General features: G+C 40.7%; 1 protein-coding gene across 1 annotated transcript in view; it reads right to left on the bottom strand.

Moving 5' to 3' along the window:
• mtor (mechanistic target of rapamycin kinase) overlaps positions 1 to 25,879 on the bottom strand; it is a 269,702-nt gene that overhangs the window by 80,929 nt on the left and 162,894 nt on the right. The window contains exon 24 of the mRNA XM_070874034.1: positions 3,721 to 3,810. Within this exon, the coding sequence (XP_070730135.1) occupies positions 3,721 to 3,810 (90 nt within the window). The remainder of the gene's footprint in view (positions 1 to 3,720; positions 3,811 to 25,879) is intronic.

The raw sequence follows: 25,879 nt of genomic DNA, 5'->3' as shown, positions 1-25,879 counted from the left end.
AGCAAATATGGAAGCCTGAATTTCACTAACACTTGATGCAGAAGAGTCACACAGCGTCCAGCTCATTTGTAGTGCCTTTAATTTGCTGCTATTCAGAGACATGAATTTAAGAGATTAGTGGGAGAAAGGATGAAGGACCGAGGTAGGTAAAAGAAAATCAGGCAGGCAGACAGAAATACAGAAAGAATGTTACATAATAGGAGAGACAGAAGTGAGAATACAATCTTTATTGGCTCAGTCAAAATCATCTTAGCGATTACAACATTACACGAGAGATATTTATATCCCATAAATATTCATTGTGAATACATGTAGAAATCAATAAAAAAAATTATCTGCCTAGTTTAGGAAGCCACATGAATTAAGCTACACAATAGTTTCTCCACAGGGTCTATAAAGAAATACTGTTAACAATATTGCCAGAATTGTACTATATTTGAATTACCATTTTGTCACAATTTTATGCAAAGGCCCATTAAAATAAAACCGACCTCGAAAGCGTTAATGGTAACCTGTACCTAGGCTGACGCACCTACACTTAGAACACAAAGGACACCACTTCGCCATTGTGACAAAAAGATACATTTTTATCTGTTTTTCGTTAGTACTGTAGTAATTTCTTTACATCCAGTCATTGTACATAAGTAGGTTTTACAAATCATCAATTTTTTGATACGTATGTTCAAAAGTTTGAGGGAAGGAACCAGGTTAACTTTGAACAGATACAGGTGGTGTGATTTGCTCAGTTCAATGCATAACAGCCAATTATTGTGAATACAATTGAGAGGTATGAAATATCCAAACATGCGACAACAGGAGGTGAAAGGGTATTTAAACAGCTGGATCCGATCAATAAACTGAATAGGATTAAATTATCAGAATGTAATCAAACCGGTAAGCTTCACAAAATAATACGTAGACTAGTCAGAAAAGAGTTGAAGAAAGAGAAGGACTATGTTTATGCAAGTAATCTATAAAAGTGCATGCTGTAAGTAATCTACTGTAAACATGTAACTATTACTGTTAGACTATTCACCCGTAAATTATTTACTTTACAAACTGACTTGATATCTTCAACTTGAAAGCAAGGTCCGATGTGATATTGTACCAATGATGTGAGTTGTTACGGAGGCATAAGTAGTCCAGTACTTTCTAGTCATTACTAGGATTTGCTATTCATTATTCTGACCAAGACCAAGAAAAGGATACATGCTCTAAGGCATAGGGCCTTGGGAACCACCCATTAGTGTGATATAAGACACAAGAATCAAAATAACTTAGGGTAAGAGATTTCAAAAGACTCAACATACCAACCATCTAGGAACATATGCACTGACATTTTCCCTTAGCTACCTTTAAGTCTCTGCCACATCATCTATGGGATGGTGGAGGTATCAGGGAATTCACTGCAGAATAGCTCTCAAAATCATGGTGTTCCTAAACCCCTTTAGACTAGGCATCCTCATCCTGTTCACCAATGCTAATGCGAATGCAGATGGCTAATGAGATGAAACAATAAGGATAATGGGATTTCTTTTTTCTTAAATATAGTCACAATTTGACAATTTAGGATTCCCGTAAGATATCTCCACACAAATAGATTCGTGGGAGACATCAGCTTTACCCCAAATTTAATAGGCTTAATTTCTCAAACAGCCTCCTCACCAGCTCTACCCATACAATTTCCAACTCATCTATAACTCCATATCCTATCCTGTATACCCAATTGCTGACTTCCCCTATCCCCAGCCCCTCAATTCTGAAATTCTCATTCAAATCCCTCCACAATGTCACTCAACCCTACATCTTCTCCATTCCTATGTCTCAGCACACACCTTTGCTCTTGTGGACTTGTCTTCCCTCTCTCTTCTCCAGCGTTGATGGCAGATGTTCTGCCCCTGCACTCTGCTATTCTCTTCCTAAAACCCTATTTAAAAAACCTCAAGACTTACTTCTTTGACTCTGCTGTCAGTCACTTTCCCAAACTGTCCACTAATCTCCGTGGGCAATGTCCTGGATGTTTTCATTATGTGAAAGGACTAAATAAATGCAAGTGGTTGTTGTAGACACAAAATTAAACTATTTATAGCAGACACTACAATCTCCATCATTTTATTAATACGGGTTTTATGACTTTTTTCAGCCTAATTTCTTCAATACCCATGCTTTTGGCAACGTGATTAGAAGGTTCTCACTTATTATCTTTGCAAATATGAGAGTATTGGCTTGGGAATTGTTTTCAACAGAGCTTTGCACAGGGTGAATGGGCTGCTCTATGAACAAACTTTATTTTGCCAACATTGTCTCTCTTCACTTTTTTTCTGGATACACTGGAGAAAACCACCACACTTAGACCATTCCTGAATAACATACTGCTGACATAGTCCATTCCTGTCAAGTTAATCACTTGTTACCCTGCTTCCTTCTTCAGATCCAGCAACAACTGGTGACAATTTGCAGCAGTCCAGTCAACCTTAAAACAGTAAATTAGAGCCAGTCCTTGAACCAAGAGTTTCAAGGCTGTTCCATAAATTAAATGTAGAAAAAAAACATTTCTTCAGCTATGTTTAGTAAGTTAGAGATGTCTGTGTCATTTCACTACAAATGCTACGAATAGGTGAAACATGCTATTATAAGCATTTATTGTTTAGAAACTTTCAGTTAATAGGATTTGACACAGAAATATATATATTTTATTATAGGAAAATCAGAATATCTCATTTGTGCGAGGATAACACTTGCTCTCTCTTCTGTTCACCCAAATCTTCATGCATCGGGTGAAGTCAGATGAGTAAACAGGTGTCATGCTCTCATGTTCCCACGAATGCCGCGCTGCACAGGCTACCAGGATGTACTCGAGCATTCTGGGGACAAATCTTCTATTCCTTGTGTAATATCACCCTGCAGCAGCACAGTTAAGTTCACAGGCTCTGAGTTGGGAATTGCAGACAGAAACCAATATCCCATCATTTTATGGCACAATACATTGAAACTACTGCCACATTCCTACTTATATTTTATTGCGTGTAAACAGGGCCATGAAAACTGAAACTAAAGACACTTTGAAAAACAATGATGGAAATGGCTTTGATTACTTTATCAAATACTTATTGAGCATTCAACTACTATTGATTTCCTATATGTACTAACTATATTATTCCTCCAGTAATCAATTGTGAATTATAGTTACTAAACGTTCAGCTTTTAGGCTAAATTTTTCACCGACCTTTATGAATGTGTGGAAAATGCAGCCCCATAAGTGTTAAGCACATGGAATTCACCAGTCAGCTAAAATCCTCCGTGACACCTGTTGCCAGTCAATCTCCATTGCAAATATTCAAGATAAAACTACCCTCATAAACACCACAGCATACATTAGAAAAATAGCAGATAAATGTCACTAAGAATCTTATCTAAGAATTCCCTACCTAACACCATAGGGCTGCAGCAGTTCAAAGAGAAGGTCCTGAACCACCTTCTTGAGTTAACTAGGGATGGGCAATAATTGCAACCATGTCAGCATTGCCCATTTCCAGAGAATATAAAAAAAAGATTCTTGGCCTTCAAATGACAAATTATAAACTGCTTGAACTTTGCCCTCAAGCATGTAGAAGATCATATGAACTGCTTGAGGAAATTACTGTCTTATCATCCTTCATCATCTAGTGTTCTCGATTTAATTCAGTGAACATTGAAAACAAAAATGGAGGCTTCACCTACAGTTTTGCTGATGGGTACATCTGGATTCCACCTGACCATTGTTGTCGTCTCCAAGTCCCTCCAGATGGAAAAAGATATGAAAATGTGTCACTAAAAAACCACAACAAAACATTTGCTGGTCAACTTCTTTGAATGTTCTGGTCAACCACATTTCTTACTTAAACAAGATCAGTGAAGCATGAAACCAAATGAACACATTGTTTGTCAAGAAATCCTTCAAATATGTCCATGAGGAGGAATAATGACTTCTACTGAAGTATATTACATTTGATGCCAACTTGAAAGCATTCTCATTCAACTACCAAAGTTGAGCAGACCAAATGAGACCTTTTGTTGCCTTTGTAGGAAAGTATTTTAGCTAATAACCCAATTATTTCATTATTACAAGGTGAATCAACATACATTTACTGGGATCTCATTTTCCAGTCCTTTAAATGGGAAAACAACAAAATAATGTGGACAAATGCAAAAACAAAACATCAATAACAGGCATTTAAATAAACAGCAAGATCTTTTCTGATACATCTTGGTTCAGCCAACAGTTTCAGTTTCTGGGGAAAAGCCCACAATGTTGAAATTGTTAAAGCATGTGATTTTTTTCAGTCCTTACCCAGTTGAACAAGACTCCAAAGTGAGAAGTAGACAAAATGCTGCAGTAGCACTAGATCTGTTAAATGCTTATTGTTTCTACCTACTGTCATCTTGCATTACAAAAAAGGTTTAAAGATTTTTAAACTTTTCTGTGAAGAGAAAGTGAAATATTACACAGTTTTTTCCACTCTGTCCCCTGGGGCAGCATTACTTACACAAGCGGAGGAACAGCATGGTTTAGCTGGAATCCAAGTCTCCCTATGATGGCTGAAGTACCTTAAATCTCTACTGTCAGAAAGAGCAATCCTCGTGGTGCAGGCTTCACGGGTCAAATGGCCTACTTCTGTTGCTATCAACAGGTGGTGGTGGTTGGGGTCCATGATCGAACAATGATCAGGGGTACCATCTTTCAGTGACTGACTAAGTCAAATTCCATGATTATTCCAATCGATTTGTACCAGTGTTTTGGGGATTGAATGTGTGATTTCTTTCCCCATAAAAAATCACAAATCAGTAGTCTTAACAATCAGACATTGAGTGTCTAAGGAGCCGGCTGGAATAGCCAAATGGCCTTTTCTTGCTCCAGAATTGATGTTCTTAAATGTGAAAGTATATTAAAAATTCTTAAGACTCCTTTCTCTCATGTATATATTTCATACAACAGATAATTTAAAAGAAGTTAACTATCATTCCATTACAGTCCCAAATGATATTTACAAAAGATTATAAGGAAATTCTGAACACAATATTAATTGGAACAAATGGCAGGGTTTGGGTTACATACTGAATGAACAATGGTCGGGAGTGTACTACATATAGGCCGCAGTGTTTTTACAAGGGAGCCAAGATGTTGTCGAGAGGTAGAAAGAGGAAGTGTTCAGGCAATCTCAAACCAAACAGTGAACACGTGATTGATCACCATTATCTAAACCTAGAGATACATCTTTGAGGCCCATTCCTGCTCTTTATTTCAGACAGAATTGAAGCTGGTGCAGCTTGTAATACAGACAGAATTGAAGCTGGTTATTTTTTGATAGTGGTAGAAGTAAATCAACAAAATCTCTATATTACACTTAAGATATTCAGATGTTGTTAAGACCAAACTGCATAATTTAATGTAAATTAACAGTTCAGCTGATTATAATAAACCATTTAATCCATGTTCTGAAGAAGGATCATTGACCCGAAACGTTAACTCGGTTTCTCTCCACAGATGCTGCCTGACCCGCTGGGAGTTCCAGCATTTTCGGTTTTTAATTTCAGATTCCAGCAACCGCAGTATTTTGCTTTGGTTCCATGCTCTATTGGTTTTAAATCGTTGTACCCAGAGATTAGTTAGTGCTGCAGTTAAAATACATTATTGGGATTTTGCCGTGCACAAATTATCTGATCCATTTGCATTGCTACATAACAGTGACTGCACTTTAAAAGTAAAAGGTTATGAAGCGTTTTACACAATAAAATATATCAGCAATATTAAATTTTAATTAGGTCAGTTTGTAGTTCCAGCAAATACAATAGATTTTACACAATGCCCCAAGATTACTCTGGAAATCAACACAACTGCAGTTACATAGGGAGAGTCTCATTTTATGACTGAAGGCCCAAAGTAGACCAAGAATCTAGAGGCAACAAACTTGACATTACCAGTTGCGAATATAAAGGGGAGAAATAAATTCATTGACATTAAAAGGTAAATCCAATGTTACTGAAATCCATTCTAGCACAGTCCTGATAATAGATATACTGCAACCCAGTATTTATTTATTCATATAAATTTAGGTACTAGGGCGAGCAACTCTCCCCAGATCCTCTCCGCCACAAATATACACTCAGAGATACAAGGAGGATAATTACGTAACTGTGTGACTGTAGCCTCTTACTTCAAAACCATAAGTCAGTGCAGAAAAAATAATTGCAGTCCTGCAATGCCATCATGACATTTAAGAATAATGGGAGTAAACCTCAATTCTCAGTGAAAGAATTTGAAAACAATGTGGAGTGGTTTAGTAGGAAAACTCTATTGCAGGTTGCTGCTGCTGGTGTGCCTTTTAACTTTTGCTGGCAAAACCTGCAAAGCTACATATAGTCAGATTCTTTGCTGCTTACTTGTTGTGGCTGATTTAAAGTATCTCACAACATTCCAAAGCAAGCTCAGTTTTTTTTTCCCCCAAGTAATCTCAAACCAGGCAAAATGGATATGAAATTATGTGCTACTCTTCTGTACTTGAAGGGATTGGTCTGCATTGGTAAGCAAGAAAAGCCCATCGTGTTTGCCATTGTTTGGGAAGATACCCATCTGTGGGTGGGAAGGCTAGGAGATCAAACCATACACCAGCCTTGAGCACATAATCTAGGCTGACACTTCAGGGAGGAATTGTCGGAGGCTGAAACATTAAACTGAGGACACATTTGCCTGGCTCCAGTGCTTCCGGTGGATTTTAAGATCCTACAGTGTTCTTTAAAGAAGATTAGATAGCTCACCTGGTGTCCTGGTCAACATTGCTCTCTCAATCAATACCATAAAAACAAAACAGATCAACTCTTTGTGGGATGTTGTGGCTGCCACATTTGCTTATACAGTTCATTCCTCTTAATTCAATGTTACCTATTACAAATGATCTGATAATTGATTTTTTTTATTTAGTGCTGTTAATTATGTTGCTTATGAGATGTACGAGAACATGGGCCTTATGCTAAACATCCATAAGACAAAGGTCCTCTACCAACCTGACACCCTCACAAAGCACTGCCCCCACCCTCGCACCCCCCGATTATCAAATTCCATGATGAGGCCTCGGACAATGTGGACCATTTTCGGGAACCTACTGTCAGCAAGAGCAGACATTGACGACGAGGTCCAACACCGCCTTCAGTGTGCCAGCGCAGCCTTCGAGGTCGCCTGAGGAAGTGAACGTTTGTAGACCAGGACCTCAAATCTGGCACCAAGCTTATGGTCTACAGGGCAGTAGTGATACCCACCCTCCTATGGATGTGGATGAATTCACTGTGCAAATAGATGTGAACAGATATGATGTGATTGGGATTACAGATACGTGGCTCCAGGATGATCAGGGCTGGGAACTCAACATCCAAGGGTATTCAACATTCAGGAAGGATAGAATAATAGGAAAAGGAGGTGGGGTACCATTGCTGGTTAAAGAGGAGATTAATGCAATAGTTAGGAAGGGCATTAGCTTGGATGATGTGGAATCTATATGGGTAGAGCTGCAGAACACCAAACGGCAAAAACCATTAGTGGGAGTTGTGTACAGACCTCCAAACAGTAGTAGTGATGTTGGGGAGGGCATCAAACAGGAAATTAGGGGTGCATGCAATAAAGGTGCAGCAGTTATCATGGGTGACTTTAATATGCATATAGATTGGGCTAACCAAACTGGAAGCAATACGGTGGAGGAGGATTTCCTGGAGTGCATAAGGGATGGTTTTTTATACCAGTGGTTAGTGGTGTGCCACAGGGATCGGTGCTGGGACCACAACTGTTTACAATATACATAGATGAACTGGAAGAGGGGACAGAGTGTAGTGCAACAAAATTTGCAGATGACACTAAGATTAGTGGGAAAGCGGGTTGTGTAGAGGACTGAGAGAGGCTGCAAGGAGATTTAGATAGGTTAAGCGAATGGGCTAAGGTTTGGCAGATGGAATACAATGTCGGAAAGTGAGGTCATCCACCTTGGGAAAAAAAAACAGTAAAAGGGAATACTATTTGAATGGGGAGAAATTACAACATGCTGTGGTGCAGAGGGTCCTGGGGGTCCTTGTGCATGAATCCCAAAAAGTTAGTTTGCAGGTGCAGCAGGTAATCAGGAAGGCGAATGGAATGTTGGCCTTCATTGCGAGAGGGATGGAGTACAAAAGCAGGGAGGTCTTGCTGCAACTGTACAGGGTATTGGTGAGGCCGCACCTGGAGTACTGCGTGCAGTTTTGGTCACCTTACTTAAGGAATGACATTCTTGCTATTGAGGGAGTGCAGCGAAGGTTCACCAGACTGATTCCCGGGATGGTGGGACTGACATATCAAGAAAAACTGGATCAACTGGGCTTGTATTCACTTGAGTTCAGAAGAATGAGAAGGGATCTCATAGAAACGTTTAAAATTCTGACGGGTTTAGACAGGTTAGATGCAGGAAGAATGTTCCCAATGTTGGGGAAGTCCAGAACCAGAGGCCACATAGAAACATAGAAAATAGGTGCAGGAGTAGGCCATTCAGCCCTTCTAGCCTGCACCGCCATTCAATGAGTTCATGGCTGAACATGCACTTCAGTACCCACTTCCTGCTTTCTCGCCATACCCTTTGATCCCCCGAGTAGTAAGGACTTCATCTAACTCCCTTTTGAATATATTTAGTGAATTGGCCTCAACTACTTTCTGTGAGAGAATTCCACAGGTTCACCACTCTCTGGGTGAAGAAGTTTCTCCTCATCTCGGTCCTAAATGGCTTACCCCTTATCCTTAGACTGTGACCTCTGGTTCTGGACTTCCCCAACATTGGGAACATTCTTCCTGCATCTAACCTGTCAGAATTTTAAACGTTTCTATGAGGTCCCCTCTCATTCTTCTGAACTCAAGTGAATACAAGCCCAGTTGATCCAGTTTTTCTTGATATGTCAGTCCCACCATCCCGGGAATCAGTCTGGTGAACCTTCGCTGCACTCCCTCAATAGCAAGAATGTCCTTCCTCAAGTTAGACGACCAAAACTGTACACAATACTCCAGGTGTGGCCTCACCAATGCCCTGTACAACTGTAGCAACACCTCCCTGCCCCTGTACTCAAATCCCCTCGCTATGAAGGCCAACATGCCATTTGCTTTCTTAACCGCCTGCTGTACCTGCATGCCAACCTTCAATGACTGATGTACCATGACACCCAGGTCTCGTTGCACCTCCCCATTTCCTAATCTGTCACCACAGTCTAAGGATAAGGGCTAAGCCATTTAGGGCCGAGATGAGGAGAAACTTCTTCACCCAGAGAGTGGTGAAGCTGAGGAATTCTCTACCACAGAAAGTTGTTGAAGCCAATTCACTAAATATATTCAAAAAGGAGTTAGATATAGTCCTTACTACTAGGGAGATCAAGGGGTATGGCGGGAAAGCAGAAATGGGGTACTGAAGTTGCATGTTCAGCCATGAACTCATTGAATGGCGGTGCAGGCTCGAAGGGCCGAAAGGCCTACTCCTGCACCTATTTTCTATGTTTCCTATATGGCTAGCGATGTGGACTATATACAGCAGACACCTCAAAACACTGGAGAAGTGCCATCAACGCTGCCTCTGCAAGATCCTGCAAATCCATTGGCAGGTTAGATGCGCCAACATCCCCAGTATCGAAGCATTGACCATGCCCGATCATCTCTGTTGGGCGGGCCACATCATCTGCATGCCCTACATGAGACTTCCAAAGCAAGCGCTCTACTCGGAGCTTCGACACGGCAAGCGAGCCCCAGGTGGGCAGAGAAAATGCTTCAAGGACACCCTCAAAGCCTTCTTGATAAAGTGCAACACCCCTATCGACACCTGAGAATCTCTGGTCCACGACTGCCCAAAGTGGAGTAAGAGCATCCGGGAGGGTGCTGAGCACCTCGAGTACCATCGCCAAGAGCAAGCAGAAACTAAGCATAGACAGCGGAAGGAGCATGCGTCAACCCAGACTCCCCACCCACCCTTTCCTTCAACCACTGTCTGCCCCACCTGAGAGAGAGACTGTAGGTCCCGCATTGGACTCTTCAGTCACCCGAGAAGTCACTTACAGTGGAAGCAAGTCATCTTCGAATCCGAGGGACTGCCTATGATGATGATGGTGCTTAATTCAAATTATTGAATTGGTGAAATTGGTTTTGTGCAAAAAACAGAATTAACTGAATGGACTGTAACATTCGTTGCGCACCAAAGTATTTCATTGAGTGAAGTGTTTTTAGATTTGATGATGTGATAAGATGTTCTACAAATCAAGTTCAGTCATTTTTGTTGCAATTTCATCCTGGGACAAGCTGCTCAATTACATGTTCTACACTGTTATGCATCTGAGAAAGAAGATAGCTTGACAGACAAGTTTTTTTTTTACAAAGATGATACATCTCTAAGTCTGGTTCTAAGAATAGCTCAATACATCTCAGCTGCTCTGCTCGAAAACCAAAAAAAGGAAAATTAGATAGATTATAATAAATATTGAACATGAAGCAAATCTAGGACAATGTAGCTCAACTTTTCCTCCATCACAGAAGATGTTGAATTGTGGCCAATTTTTTTTTGAAACCTTACACTGATGTAACCCCAGAGAAATCAGTGCAGCTGTAGTATTTAAACAACCGATAATTTGTACAAATGCCATTTAATCTAATCAGTGCCTTACTGCCACAGAAGTTAAAAGGTCACTGAAAAAAGTTTCAAATAAGTTCTCTTCCATCCCAACTTCAGTCAATTCTGTTTTCTATAAAACACTGACCAAAATACAATTGTGAAGCAGGTGAACTGCAAGTACCTCCTGCGATTTGCCCAATACATTAAATTCTCATATGGATAATGCTTTTTATAATTTATGTCCTGGAATGTTTTCTACAGCAAGTCATTTGTCAATGTTTTTGTGTGCATATAGAAACAAAATCTATCAAATAAAGGGAAACTCTGGTTAGCTGCAAGCTTTGGTTGTGTAGGCTACGTGTGTTTATAATTCATTTCCCCACTGAAATAAGTACAACGGCCTGGGGCAAGAAGCATTTTGGTTCATATTTCTATTATGGCCAGAACTGGCAATAAAATGGACATGTATATACTGTTTTTTCCCTCATTTTATTAAAAGATTCAGCCTATTTTCCTGTCTTAATAAATTCATGAGTGCATTTATATAATTCAATGAAATGAATGGAGAGGGGAAAATATTGGCGATAGTACAGCTACACATCAGTGATTTAAAAAAAAAGTACTATAACTAAAGTGTTTAACAAAAGGGCAGTTCAATGTTACAATATGTTAGTGTGCCGACTCCCTACCACAAACATAGATTCAGGTCTATAATTTACTACACAAGGTTCCCATCCCTGACTGAACAAACAGGATGAGGAACAGATGGAAGAACCCTTTCATACATCCCTGACCAGCCAATTCCAGAGCAAGAAGGTGGGAGGGGGAATGAGGGAAGCCTGGGAGCAGATCACATACTCTCATCCACAGAGGGTGAATAACATTGGTGACCAAAAAGGGAGTAAGAAGAAAAATACCTTGCAGTGTCTCAAACAACAAAATGCACTCAACAAGTTCCAAACTTGCAAGAGCCATTTTACTGTTGATACTCTCCCATGTGTCAAGAATGTGCATGCTTAGAGATAAATGACAAGCCAAATCAAAACTGCCCAGGTATGTCTTGTCCACAAAAAGCAAGACAAATCCAATCCACCCAAGTACCGCCCCATCAGTCCACTCTCAATCATCAGCAAAGTGATGGAAGGTGTCGTGAACAGTGCTATCAAGTGGCACTTACTCACCAATAACCTGCTTGCCGATGCCCAGTTTGGGTTCCGCCAGGACCACTTGGCTCCAGACCTCTTTACAGCCTTGGTCCAAACATGGACAAAAGGGCTGAATTCCAGAGATGAGGTGAGAGTGACTGCCCTTGACATCAAGGCAGCATTTGACAAAATGTGGCATCAAGGGGCCCTGGTAAAACCGAAGCCAATTGGAATCGGGGGAAAACGTTCCACTGGCTGGAGTCATACCTAACACAATGGAAGATGGTTGCAGCAGTTGGAGGTCAATCATCACAGCCCCAGGAAGTTACTGCAGAAGTTCCTCAGGGCAATGTCCTAGGCCCAACCAGCTTCAGTTGCTTCATCAATGATCTTCCCTCCATCATAAGGTCAGAAGTGGGGATGTTTTGCTGATGACTGCACAGTGTTCAGTGCCATTCACAACTCCTCAGATAATGGAGCAGTCCATGACCACATGCAGCAAGACCTGGATGACATTCAGGCTTGGGCTGATAAGTGGCAAGTAACATTCGTGCCACACAAGTGCCAGGCAATTACTATCTCCAACAAGCAAGAGTCTAACCACCGCCCCATGACATTCAACAGCCTTACCATCGGCAAATCCCCCACAATCAACATCCTGGGGGTCACCATTGACCAGAAACTTAACTGGACCAAACACATAAATACTGTGGCAACAAGAGCATGTCAGAGGCTGGGTATTCTGTGGCGAGTGTCTCACCTCCTGATTCCCCAAAGCTTTTCCACCATCTACAAGGCACAAGTCAGGAGTGTGATGGCATACTCTCCACTTGCCTGGATGAGTGCAGCTCCAACAACACTCAGAAGCTCGACACCATCCAGGACAAAGCAGCCCGCCTGATTGGCACCCCATCCACCACCTTAAACATTCACTCCCTCCATCACCGACATACCGTGACTGCAGCGTATACCATCTACAAGATGCACTGCAGCAACTTGCCAAGGTTTCTTCGGCAGCACCTCCCAAACCCTCGACCTCTACCACCTGGAAGGACAAAAGGCAGGAGGTGCATGGGACCATCATCTCAACGTTTCCCTCCAAGTTATACACCATCCTAACTTGGAAGTATATCTCCGTTCCTTCTTCGGCACTGGGTCAAAATCCTGGATCTATCTCCCTAACAGCACTGTGGGAGTACCTTCACCACACAAACGGCAGCGGTTCAAGGCGGTGGCTCACCACCATCTTCTCAAGGGCAATTAGGGATGGGCAATAAAGGCTGGCTTTAAAAAAAAAATTAAGATATCACATAGCATAGGTTACATTAGTCAGCAGACATTCTCAACTCCTGGAAATTGGCCAGCCTTGTGCCCATTTTTCCGGCGATATTTCGCCATTTTTGGCGGAAAAAGGTGATCAGGTAAATTGTCTAAAGTCTTGAAATGCTGCTGAAAAGCGGACCACCGTAGTGCAAGAAGGAAAAAAGAGCTATCGCTTTAAATTGGCCATTCAGCGCACCCGTATTCTGGGAGAAAAGAAACGCTCAAGTAAAGCCTACGTTGCAGCACCAGAAACAGCGTTAAGTATGAAGACCTGCAAAAAAGGCAAGTTAAAGTTTTCATTTTTTAATACTTTTTCAGCAATTTGCTAGATAAGTGCCGTGAATGTTTTGTGATGTTTTATTTTTTGCAATTTTTTTTATGTTTCCCCCCCTCCCAGGGCCTGTCTTTTAGCGGTAATTGGCCTCGGACTAAAGTTGGCGAGGGCCGCGGTCTCCGCCGCGAATCCTCGTGCAACGCCAATTTTTTTTACCGCTGAGCGCATTTTTCTTTGCCAATTTTAGGCTTTTAAAAAATGGTGGAGTGATTCGCAGTATTTTCGGTGAAAAATGCTGAAAAAATACCATCACCAAAAGACCAATTTCTAGCCTTAAGAGGTGATAGCATGTAACGGCATTTGAATTTTCAGTCAGCATGAACCCTAGCTACTATCTTGTATTATATTTCTAACTTACAATAGAGTTTTGTGTAGCTCATCTGTACAGTAATACATTAAAGATGCCATGTGCATTGTTGAAACACAATGTAAAGAGAAGTCAGCCATTAGTAAAAGCTTACACTTCAGTTCAATTTGAGGCATCGTTAACACCATTGCTTTAAAAAGTGAAACAAAAATTGAGAGCAAAACAGTCTCTTTACACCAGGTTGTATCTGTTCTGTACTTACTGCAGATGAAGCTGGTGTTATAACAACATTTAATACAAGCTAATTGTTAAAACAATAAGCAGAGACCGGGGATATTAAAAAAAAACTCGTCTGGTCAGAACGCTTGACAGAACAGACCAGGTCTTGTCTCTTGTTGGTAAAAGATCAATGTTTTATCCATGTTCCAAAGAGGAAACCAGATGTCTGTGTCGTGCCCCTGGTTTTATCAGCTATAGAGCGGCTGTGGTCTGGAATCACTGCACAGCATGCTACAACACAGCCCCACACACTAATTTGCAGCATACTTATAATTTACCACATTCTTCACATTGGTTCCCAAATTATACTACAATTTCTTTTGGAAAAAAAGGTTAGCTATTCATTTTTTTTTAAATTGGCATTGAAATGTGATATTTACACGCATCCTTTGGAAAAAGATTGATCGATGTTTCATGAAGCCAAGGGTTATGGAAAAGGCCACACTGGTTAAAAACAATATATAATCTTGTATATTTGAGTTATGCAAACTTCTTTCATTCCTTTTATTTTGGAGTTGGCCTTACAGCTGGCCTCATATTGCAGGTATGACTGGGGGATGGGGCAGATCTTACATAAACTAAAACCACGCTGGAAATGGTTTCCTCTATAGCATATATAAATTTAAAAGATAGACTCTATTTATATAGCACATAATGATAGCTCATAAAAATGTTGCTAATCACATCACATAAAATTAATTACTTTTAATAGCTTTTTTGCATAAACATGGCAGCCATTTTGCCTACAAAACTTCACAATCAGCAATGAGATGAGATTGGTCAATTGTTTTTTTGGTGGTAATGCCTGAGGGAGAAATATCAGTCAGAACACTAGAACTCCTGGTTCCTCTTCAAAAAAAATACTACTGGGTTCTTTAAAATCCACCTCAACTACTGGAACAGGCAGGAAAGCCTTTAATCCAATGGCTCACCCAAAGGTCGGCACAGGAACAAAAGTAGAATGTTGGTGTCTTTGGTTCTATATAAATGTACATAATTATGGTGCATTCTTATTAAAGACATCAGCCAACTATGTCTTCAGGGCACCTTCACATAATTTCCTTTAGTCTGTAGCAAAGGTAGTCTGTGGTTAGACAATACACATGGCTGGCTGCAATGTAAATAGCTCGCATCAAATTATTCAATGTCAATGTATTTTTGCTTTTTAGTAACCATGTCTAGCTACCCAAAATGGAGTCCACGGTTTATTTTATGTGAATTAATTTTGGTGTTAAGTCTAAAAATGTAATTTCCAACTATAAGACAATCTAGTTGAAAAGTGTCAACCCCAGTGAGAAGCCATGATTCCTAGCCCATTATTGGGGTAAAAAGACGTCTCTTCCTCACGGTGGACTCCCTGATATAAAGAATCGACACCTGCCCATATTGCATAGCGACCACAGAATCACTCAGACGAAACCTCGGTTAACCGTTTTTTAAAAATTCGAACATGCTCGGGAAGTTCCGATGAACACTTCTTCGATCAGAGGTTTACAATGACACAGTTTTCCGAGGTATGCGACCCTCCTACAAAATCACCGATTGGTCTACTGTTATCATCGAAGTTACATTGATTTGTTGACCCTTATCAGACTGGCTCGGAGTGGTTCTTCCCCACCAGTCCATCTCTCATCAAGTCATCCTTCTGGAATGTGTTCAACTTTGCCTCAGTTTCTCACAGTAATTTGCAGCATACTTATAATTTACCACATTCTTCACATTGGTTCCCAAATTATACTGCAATTTCTTTAAAAAAAAATGAATAACCTTTTTTCCAAAAATTGTATTGAAATGTGATATTTACACGCATCCTTTGGAAAAAGATTGAAAGTTCATGAAGCAAAGGGTTATGGAAAAAGCCACACTGGTAAAAAAATATATAATCTTGCATATTTGAGAAATATACGTATGAAATAACTTTGCTTCCCAGGGTTTGCTATGAGATTCAGATGCTGTTTACAATCTATGTCCTTGTTCTGTACTGAATATGTACATTTCCATGTTCTAAGGTGAATCAACGGATGGCTATTCCCCTCTTACTAGCCCAATGTAAGCGTGTGTATGAGCATGCTTTATATACATAAGCGGGTTATTCATAATCAGTCAATATTACAATCCATACCGTAAGCAGAAGAACTCCTGATTTCTCAGAATCTCATACTGATAAACCCTCTTAATCTGGACCATTTTACGTGTCCGATCAATTCATTACCTTCAATATCTCCATTCTTGACCATCGGTCTGTCTCCATTCTAATGACCGTTTTTTATCCCCTTACGCCCATCAACATCATTGCTTATGGAACTGAGCACAGGCACAATGGGCCAAATGTACTGTATCACTAAGATTCTATTTGTTACAGACAATTTTCAAAGATGCTATGTACAATCCATTTCTGTTCCAATCTTGTCCGCATTAGTTTAAAAACAAAAGAACGTAAGAAATAGGAACAGGAATAGGCCATGTGATCAATTTGAGCCTGCTCCACCATTCAATAAGGTCACGGCTGATCTTCGAACTCAACTTCACTTTCTTGTCTGATCTCTATATCGCTCAGTTTCCTTAAAGAGTCCAAAAATCTAGCGATCACAGCCTTGAATATACTCACTGAGCATCTACAGCCCTCCGGAGTAGAGAATTCCAAAGATTCACAACCCCCTCAAGTGAAGAAATGGCCGACCCTTTATCTTAAGACTATGCCCCCTAGTTCGAGGCTCTCCAACCAGAGAAAACAACCTCTCAGCATCTACCCTGTCAAGCCCTCTTTAGAATTTTGTATGTTTCAATGAGATCCCCTCTCATTCTTCTAACCTCCAGAGAGTATAGGCCCATGATCTCTCGTCATAGGACAACACTCTCATCCCAGGAATCAATCCAGTGAACCTTCTTGCACCCCCACTAAGGCAAGTATATCCTTCCTTAGGCATGGAAACCAAAACTGTACACAGTACTCCAGGTTTGGTCTCAGGTTTCCTTACTCTTGTACTCCAACCCCCTTGCAATAATGGCCAACATACCTTCCGAATTGCTTGCTGTACCTGCATTTAAACGTTCAGTGTTTTGTGTACAAGAACACCCAAATCCCCTTGAACACCAACATTTAATAGTTTCGCACCATTTAAAAAATATTCTGTTTTTCTATTCTTCCGACCAAAGTGAATAACCTCATTTTTTTCCTAGTATATCACTATACCTACATACCTGTTAAAAATTTATCTTGCACAAAAAGAAAGGTACTTCATTACTCAAATTTGTCACTTGTGCATTAGTTCAGGCATTTCAAGAAGGGAAGATGCTGAACTACTTGGCTTATTGATAGAAGTATCACCTGTCAGAAAGTTGTGGATTCAAGCCCTGCTCCAGACATTAAGCACATAATCCAGAGTGACACTGCAATGCAGTACTGAGGGAGTGCTGCACTGTCAGAGGTGCTGCCTTTTAGATCATATGTTAAAACAAGGCCCGCTTTGCCTTCTCAGGTGGATATAAAAGATCCCATGGTACTATTCAAAGAAGTTCTCCCAACATCCTGGCCAACCCTTATTCCTCAACCACTAAAACACATTATATGGTCATTTATCTTGTTGCTGCACAACCTGGCAGCCCATTTGACTGCATTACATTAGTGGCTGCACATCAAAAGTACTTCTTCGGCTGTGAAGCGCTTGAGGACATGAAAGATGCAAATTAAATATAAGTTCTTTCTTTACTTTCGGTGAGTTGCTCAAATTTTAATTTCAATAAAAATTTAAAGTTAATATGAGAAAATGTCCAATACATCTGCACATAATGCAATATGACTTTTCAGAATTCTGACAAGAGCATAATGTTTTATACAATATCTTCAGATGAAAATGATTTTATCAGTAAAATAATTTTCTGACACAAAAGCATCAAGCAATAGATTCAACAATTAAAAAAAAACTGAATTTGAATTACTGTAACTTTCTTCTTCTGGGTCAAATCTTTATTTATGCACTGTATTATTTCCTTGACCGAAACCATCTGATTTATATCCAATTCATACAATACTACTTAACTGAGAGTGAAACAAGTGCACGTCTGAGGTTCACTTTCATACCATTCAAAGGAAGGTAAACCAAAGCACAATCTAAATGATGAGCATATTTTATAGTAAAATCAAAGTAATCTTTTTCTTTAAATAATGCAAACCTGACCAAAAAATTACATTAAAATATCAATAGTTTGAAATTCATATAGAAAATAAAACTCTTAAAATTGTAATTACATTGAACATCTTCCAATGATCTCAATCTGTGTAAATATGAAATGTGGGCCATTAAAACAATTTCAATTTTTTATGAATCTACAGTGCACAAATCCTAATGCTAAATAGCATGGAACAGAGGGAACAACATACGGCATAAGATAAGATTTAGGCCCATATATTTATTGTAAAATTCTAATTTTTTTGTGGCTGTGGTACAGAAATATATAATCCAGTTCCCAAAGAGTTCAAACTGAGATATAAATGACATCATTAGTGATCACAGGCAGTAAGCCCAACAGTTCTCCCTCAACAACAGAGTGAACATAAGAACATAAGAAATAAAAGGGAGGAGTAGGCTCTACGGCCCCTCGAGCCTGCTCCGCCAATCAATAAGATAGTGGCTGATCATCGACCTCAATTCTACTTTCCCGCCCGATCTCCATATCCCTGGTTCCCCTAGACTCCAAAAATCTATTGATCTCAGCCTTGAATATATTCAGAGACTCAGAGTTGTGTACAGACCTCCAAACAGTAGTAGTGATGTTCGGGAGGGCATCAAACAGGAAATTAGGGGTGCATGCAATGAAGGTGCAGCAGTTATAATGGGTGACTTTAATATGCACATAGATTGGGCTAACCAAACTGGAAGCAATACGGTGGAGGAGGATTTCCTGGAGTGCATAAGGGATGGTTTTTTATACCAATAGGTCGAGGAACCAACTAGGGGGGAGGCCATCTTAGACTGGGTGTTATGTAATGAGAGAGGATTAATTAGCAATCTCGTTGTGCGAGGCCCCTTGGGGAAGAGTGACCATAATATGGTGGAATTCTGCATTAGGATGGAGAATGAAACAGTTAATTCAGAGACCATGGTCCAGAACTTAAAGAAGGCTAACTTTGAAGGTATGAGGCGTGAATTGGCTGGGATGGATTGGCGAATGATACTTAAGGGGTTGACTGTGGATGGGCAATGGCAGACATTTAGAGACCGCATGGATGAACTACAACAATTGTACATTCCTGTCTGGCATAAAAATAAAAAAGGGAAGGTGGCTCAACCGTGGCTATCAAGAGAAATCAGGGATAGTATTAAAGCCAAGGAAGTGGCATACAAATTGGCCAGAAATAGCAGCGAACCTGGGGACTGGGAGAAATTTAGAACTCAGCAGAGGAGGACAAAGGGTTTGATTAGGGCAGGGAAAATGGAGTATGAGAAGAAGCTTGCAGGGAACATTAAGACGGATTGCAAAACTTTCTATAGATATGTAAAGAGAAAAAGGTTAGTAAAGACAAACGTAGGTCCCCTGCAGTCAGAATCAGGGGAAGTCATAACGGGGAACAAAGAAATGGCGGACCAATTGAACAAGTACTTTGGTTCGGTATTCACAAAGGAGGACACAAACAACCTTCCGGTTATAAAAGGGGTCGGGGGGTCTAGTAAGGAGGAGGAACTGAGGGAAATCCTTATTAGCCGGGAAATTGTGTTGGGGAAATTGATGGGATTGAAGGCCGATAAATCCCCAGGGCCTGATGGACTGCATCCCAGAGTACTTAAGGAGGTGGCCTTGGAAATAGTGGATGCATTGACAGTCATTTTCCAACATTCCATTGACTCTGGATCAGTTCCTGTCGAGTGGAGGGTAGCCAATGTAACCCCACTTTTTAAAAAAGGAGGGAGAGAGAAAACAGGGAATTATAGACCGGTCAGCCTGACATCGGTAGTGGGTAAAATGATGGAATCAATTATTAAGGATGGAATCAATTATAGCAGTGCATTTGGAAAGCGGTGACATGATAGGTCCAAGTCAGCATGGATTTGTGAAAGGGAAATCATGCTTGACAAATCTTCTGGAATTTTTTGAGGATGTTTCCAGTAGAGTGGACAAGGGAGAACCAGTTGATGTGGTATATTTGGACTTTCAGAAGGCGTTCGACAAGGTCCCACACAAGAGATTGATGTGCAAAGTTAGAGCACATGGGATTGGGGGTAGTGTGCTGACATGGATTGAGAACTGGTTGTCAGACAGGAAGCAAAGAGTAGGAGTAAATGGGTACTTTTCAGAATGGCAGGCAGTGACTAGTGGGGTACCGCAAGGTTCTGTGCTGGGGCCCCAGCTGTTTACACTGTACATTAATGATTTAGATGAGGGGATTAAATGTAGTATCTCCAAATTTGCGGATGACACTAAGTTGGGTGGCAGTGTGAGCTGCGAGGAGGATGCTGTGAGGCTGCAGAGCGACTTGGATAGGTTAGGTGAGTGGGCAAATGCATGGCAGATGAAGTATAATGTGGATAAATGTGAGGTTATCCACTTTGGTGGTAAAAACAGAGAGACAGACTATTATCTGAATGGTGACAGATTAGGAAAAGGGGAGGTGCAAAGAGACCTGGGTGTCGTGGTACATCAGTCATTGAAGGTTGGCATGCAGGTGCAGCAGGCGGTTAAGAAAGCAAATGGCATGTTGGCCTTCATAGCAAGGGGATTTGAGTACAGGGGCAGGGAGGTGTTGCTACAGTTGTACAGGGCATTGGTGAGGCCACACCTGGAGTATTGTGTACAGTTTTGGTCTCCTAACCTGAGGAAGGACATTCTTGCTATTGAGGGAGTGCAGCGAAGGTTCACCAGACTGATTCCCGGGATGGCGGGACTGACCTATCAAGAAAGACTGGATCAACTGGGCTTGTATTCACTAGAGTTCAGATGAATGAGAGGGGACCTCATAGAAACATTTAAAATTCTGACGGGGTTAGACAGGTTAGATGCAGGAAGAATGTTCCCAATGTTGGGGAAGTCCAGAACCAGAGGTCACAGTCTAAGGATAAGGGGTAAGCCATTTAGGACCGAGATGCGGAGGAACTTCTTCACCCAGAGAGTGGTGAACCTGTGGAATTCTCTACCACAGAAAGTTGTTGAGGCCAATTCACTAAATATATTCAAAAAGGAGTTAGATGAGGTCCTTACTACTAGGGGGATCAAGGGGTATGGCGAGAAAGCAGGAATGGGGTACTGAAGTTGAATGTTCAGCCATGAACTCATTGAATGGCAGTGCAGGCTAGAAGGGCCGAATGGCCTACTCCTGCACCTATTTTCTATGTTTCTATGTTTCTATGTTTCTATCCTCTGGGGCAGAGAATTCCAAAGATTCACAACCGTCACAGTGAAGAAATTCCTCCGCATCTCCGCCTTAAATGGCCTACCCCTTATCCCCCTAGTTCTAGGCACTCCAGCCAGGGGAAACAACCTCTCAGCATCTACCCTGTCAAACCCCTTCAGAATCTTGTATGTTTCAATGAGCTCACCTCTCATTCTTCTAAACTCGAGAGTATAGGCCCATTCTATACAATCTCTCATCATAGGACAGTCCTCTCATTGCAGGAATCAATTTAGTGAACCTTCGCTGCACCGCCTCTAAGGCAAGTATATCCATCCTTAGATAAGGAGACAAAAACTGTGCACAGTTCTTCTTCTTAGGCAGTCTCCCGGAACCGAGGATGACTTGCTTCCACACTAAAATGAGTTTGAAGGTAAATCATGCTTGACGTTTCAGTTCACAAAATTTATTTTAAAGGGTGGAAGATGCCAGTGCGTGAATTCTTTTAAAGTGCGGTGGCAATTGCACACCGGCCATCACACAAACTTGACAGAGCAAGGTCTTGGTCCAATGGCAAGAGGACCCAAGATAATTGGAGACCAGACTCTGCTGTATGGGCCAAGCACACACACACATATTCCTGCTGACCCCTTCCCTCTCTCCCTGTTTTTCAGAGATTGCAGTGTTGGTAAGCGCATTAATCTTGGAGCAGCTTGGGAATTGCACAATACTCCAGGTGTGGTCTCACAAAGCCCTGTACAACTGTAGTAAGACGTCCTTACTCTTATACTCCAATCCCCTTGCAATAAAGGACAACATGCAATTTGCCTTCCTTATTGCTTGCTGTACCTGCATGCTAGCTTTGTGTTTCTTGCACAAGGAGTCCCAAATCTCTCTGAACACCAACATTTAAAAATTTCTCATTATTTAAAAAATATTCTGTTTTTCTATTCTTCCTACCAAAATGAATAATCTTTCATTTCCCTACATTATACTCCATATCTGCCATCTTACTGCCTATTCATTAGTCTATCCTTATCCCTTTGTCGACACTGGGTTCTCCTCGTGGTTTTCTGTCCCATCTAGCTTTGTATAGTTAGGACAAGTAGGAACCAAATTCATGATTCTAATTAATTTTAAAAAGTAACTACTTTATTTACATTTTATTATCTCACATTTTTGTTTTTAGACAGAGCTATCAATAGTAAGGAAATATTAGCAGTAATGTTTTATGATCAGTAACGGTGCAGTTACGCTGCCATTTTCATGTTGATGTGAAGTGGTTATAGCAGCAGCGTGACTCAGGTAGCAGGTCCTAACTGACACCAGGGCGCATTAAATCCAAGTAGTAAAACCTCTTGCACAGAATTCGCACCAACTGCGCTGCAATTCCGGTCTCATGCACACCCACATTTCTAAAGCTCAGGCAGTTCAATGGACCCAATGGCAACTTTCAAAAAAACTTTAACTGGAGCGTTTTTGAAATTCCTACAAAGCAGGCAGTTTCACTGCTCTCTAAAATTAATAAAATATTTGCTGGGCGAGCAGAGGTCCACATGCAATAATATCCATTCTCGCTGCACCTGGGTGCCAGTTAGCCTGAGGTTATTCCACACGATAAACAGGTCTGCCAACTGCAGTAGATACGACTATCAGGTCATTAAGTGCAGTATAACGGCAGTCCAAGAGTGACACATCTTCCATCTGAACATATGGAGCTATTTATTTTTAAGAGTTGCATACATTAAAATGTCACTTTTTAAATCAAAGTGAGTGCCCATCACTGCTAATGAATGACACATGGCCTAAATTCAACACCTCAATTTAGAAGAGCAAGACAGAAAAGGGTTAGAGCACAAATGAGAGAAAGGTCATAATGGAAACAATTAGTGCTTTTATAAATTTATCGTTTTCAAAAATTGCACTAAATTCAGGATACAAGTAAAAATACACAGGCGAAAATGGAAAATAACTGATTTTAGACTTCGGCTTCAACTACTGTAAATTCTGCTCCTGTTAATACAGTACAATGTTTTGAGAAAAGTGCCTAATATAGACACTGGAATGAAACAAAATAAACAAATGCATATTAAGAAAATAGTAGGGATTAGCAGGAATAAATATGACATTCACGAGAAGCAATTATGGGAACACTGGAACATGACATGTACTGGCAAATCAGACTGTTCTTGTATTTTTACAAGTTCAGAATTTAATCATTTCGATGCCTCACTTTACACCTTCATTTGGAAACTATTTCCTATTTCTGACAAAATCTATTTGATGAACCTCGTGGATTCTTCTTGCCGTGATTTCTGCGAGTCCTGCCATTGGTGGTCATTTTTACAAGCCAACAGATGAGTTGGATAAAATTGCAGTCATCTCGGATCATTCGCACTCAGAGGTACGATAAATGTGTAAATCAGAAGTGCTAAGCACACTGTGCTTGCATCATCTTCAATGGCAGCCCAGACCTGTACATTTTGAGTATATTAAAGGATCAGGGGAATGAGAACAAGATATGTACAGTAGAAAATCTCATGATGAGAAAGACAGATCCCTCCAGATGGACTGTGAACTGAATCAGCTTTGTTCTCCAATGAAAGGCTCCATTTTAGCTTCCAGTTGCTTAGCTTTACAGTTGCATTATTAAACAAAACTAAATTACAAACTGGTGACATTCACTCAATCCTTTCAAAATTACACCATTTTATAGTTGAAGTTGTAAATGTTGCTACAGAGCCATTTATTTTTGAATGCCTGGTCCTGCCATTCACTACATCACCTCGATGGAATTTGGATTGGACATGATGATGTAATATATTGCTGCCTGGCATTAATAAAGCATTACTGTGCTGTATATACTATACTTTATTCTGCCCACTCAATTCAAAATGTTATTTGCAGTGATACCCAATACAAATTGCAGCTGCTGTGAAGACATACAGCAGTATTTCAAGGGCTATGGGAATGGGTCCACTTTAAAGGGAGTGTCTTAGCATTGGCAAAGAGCTTCAAATTAAAATAATGATTTTGTTTATTTCCCCATTTATTTCACATGATACCTTTGAATAATTTGTTTAAACAGTGAATGCTGATGACCTAATTGGGGAAAGGGGTGGAGGGTAGGGATAGGTGGCTAAAGGCATAGCCACCAATGATGGGGTGAAGGGAAGGAAGAGGGTGCACAAGGGGACAGATACAGAGGAATAGAGCGCGCTGGAGAGAGAGGGTTTGTGGGGCTGGAGGAGGTTACAGAAATGAGGAGCGAGGCATTAAGGATTTAAACACGAGAATAAAAAAGTTAAACCAGGGAGCCTAAGAGCCAATGCAGGTCAGTGAGGACAGAGGTAATGTACAAGCATGACTTAGCAGGATAGCATATGTGCTGTAAAGTTTTGGATGAGCTGAAGTTTGCAGAGGGTGGAGGATGAAAGATCGGCCAGAAAAGCGTTGGAATAGTGGAGTCTGGAGGTAATAGAAGTGTGGATGAGGATTTCAGCGGCAGAGGAGCTGAGGTAGACGTGGAGGCGGATGATGTTACGAAGGAGGAAGTAGACAGTCTAAGTGATGAGAAATGTGGCCGGAAGTTAGCTCGGGTTAGAATAGGATTCACACAGCCTTATGCTCTAATCAACTATTGTGGGATTTTGTAGTTTCCCATAACTTCCAATGTAAATGACAATGTTTGCCCCAGAGCTTCCAAGGCAGTTTATTATAGTATACCCTATATTGCCACAGGATAATGAAACCATCAATCTGAAAATTGTCATTTGCATGTTTCAGCACTATGTTGGTAACCGCAAAGAAATTTTATTTAAATTATGAACAGATTATGTTACACATTTTTCATATAAGATGTCAGTACCTTTTGAAATCTGACAGCTGTATGAAATTACTTTTCCATTTTGCACAAAATGATCTTGTAATTTAATGCATGAAATTTAATTGCCCACAGCACCACAAAGAAAATGCCCGTTTTAAAAACCAAAAAGTTTCCAAATCAGGTTGGAGCTCGAAACTTTATCCCAATATGCTCAATTTGAATTTAACTGTATAATTGCATCTGAACTTTGTTTTTGTATTACTTTGAGAATCTATGTCCACAACCATTGGAGAGACTAAGTTTGCAGCGCACACCACAACATAAAGCTCATAAATTCATTCATTAGTTTGCATTTTAACAGTGTAAAGTAGCAAACCTTTGTAAATCAGAAAATATGCAATTTATTAGCGTAGTGATTATCTGCATGAACATTTTTGTGTCCTTCTGCACATGCGCGGGGGGAGGGGGTCCCCTCCCCTTTTGCGCATGCGAGGTCGATCCGGTCGTGCATGTGCAGTGCCAGAAGCCAGAAGTGGCGCTGAACCACGTTGTCGAGTCTGGAACTGCGTCCATTGCTGCTCGAGCCTGAGGCTTTTGGGTTATCTTTTGATAATCAATGACTGTACTGAAGGAGTCTCCAGGACTTTTGCCTAGAATATCGCTGTGATCATGTACACCAACATTATTGCCAGCCTTCTGATAGAGAG

The sequence above is a fragment of the Pristiophorus japonicus genome, unplaced genomic scaffold (genome assembly GCF_044704955.1).
Source record: "Pristiophorus japonicus isolate sPriJap1 unplaced genomic scaffold, sPriJap1.hap1 HAP1_SCAFFOLD_650, whole genome shotgun sequence".
Classification (NCBI taxonomy): Eukaryota; Metazoa; Chordata; class Chondrichthyes; family Pristiophoridae; genus Pristiophorus; species Pristiophorus japonicus.
The sequence above is the reverse complement of the archived record's forward strand: the minus strand, read 5'-3'. Positions and strand labels throughout refer to the sequence as shown.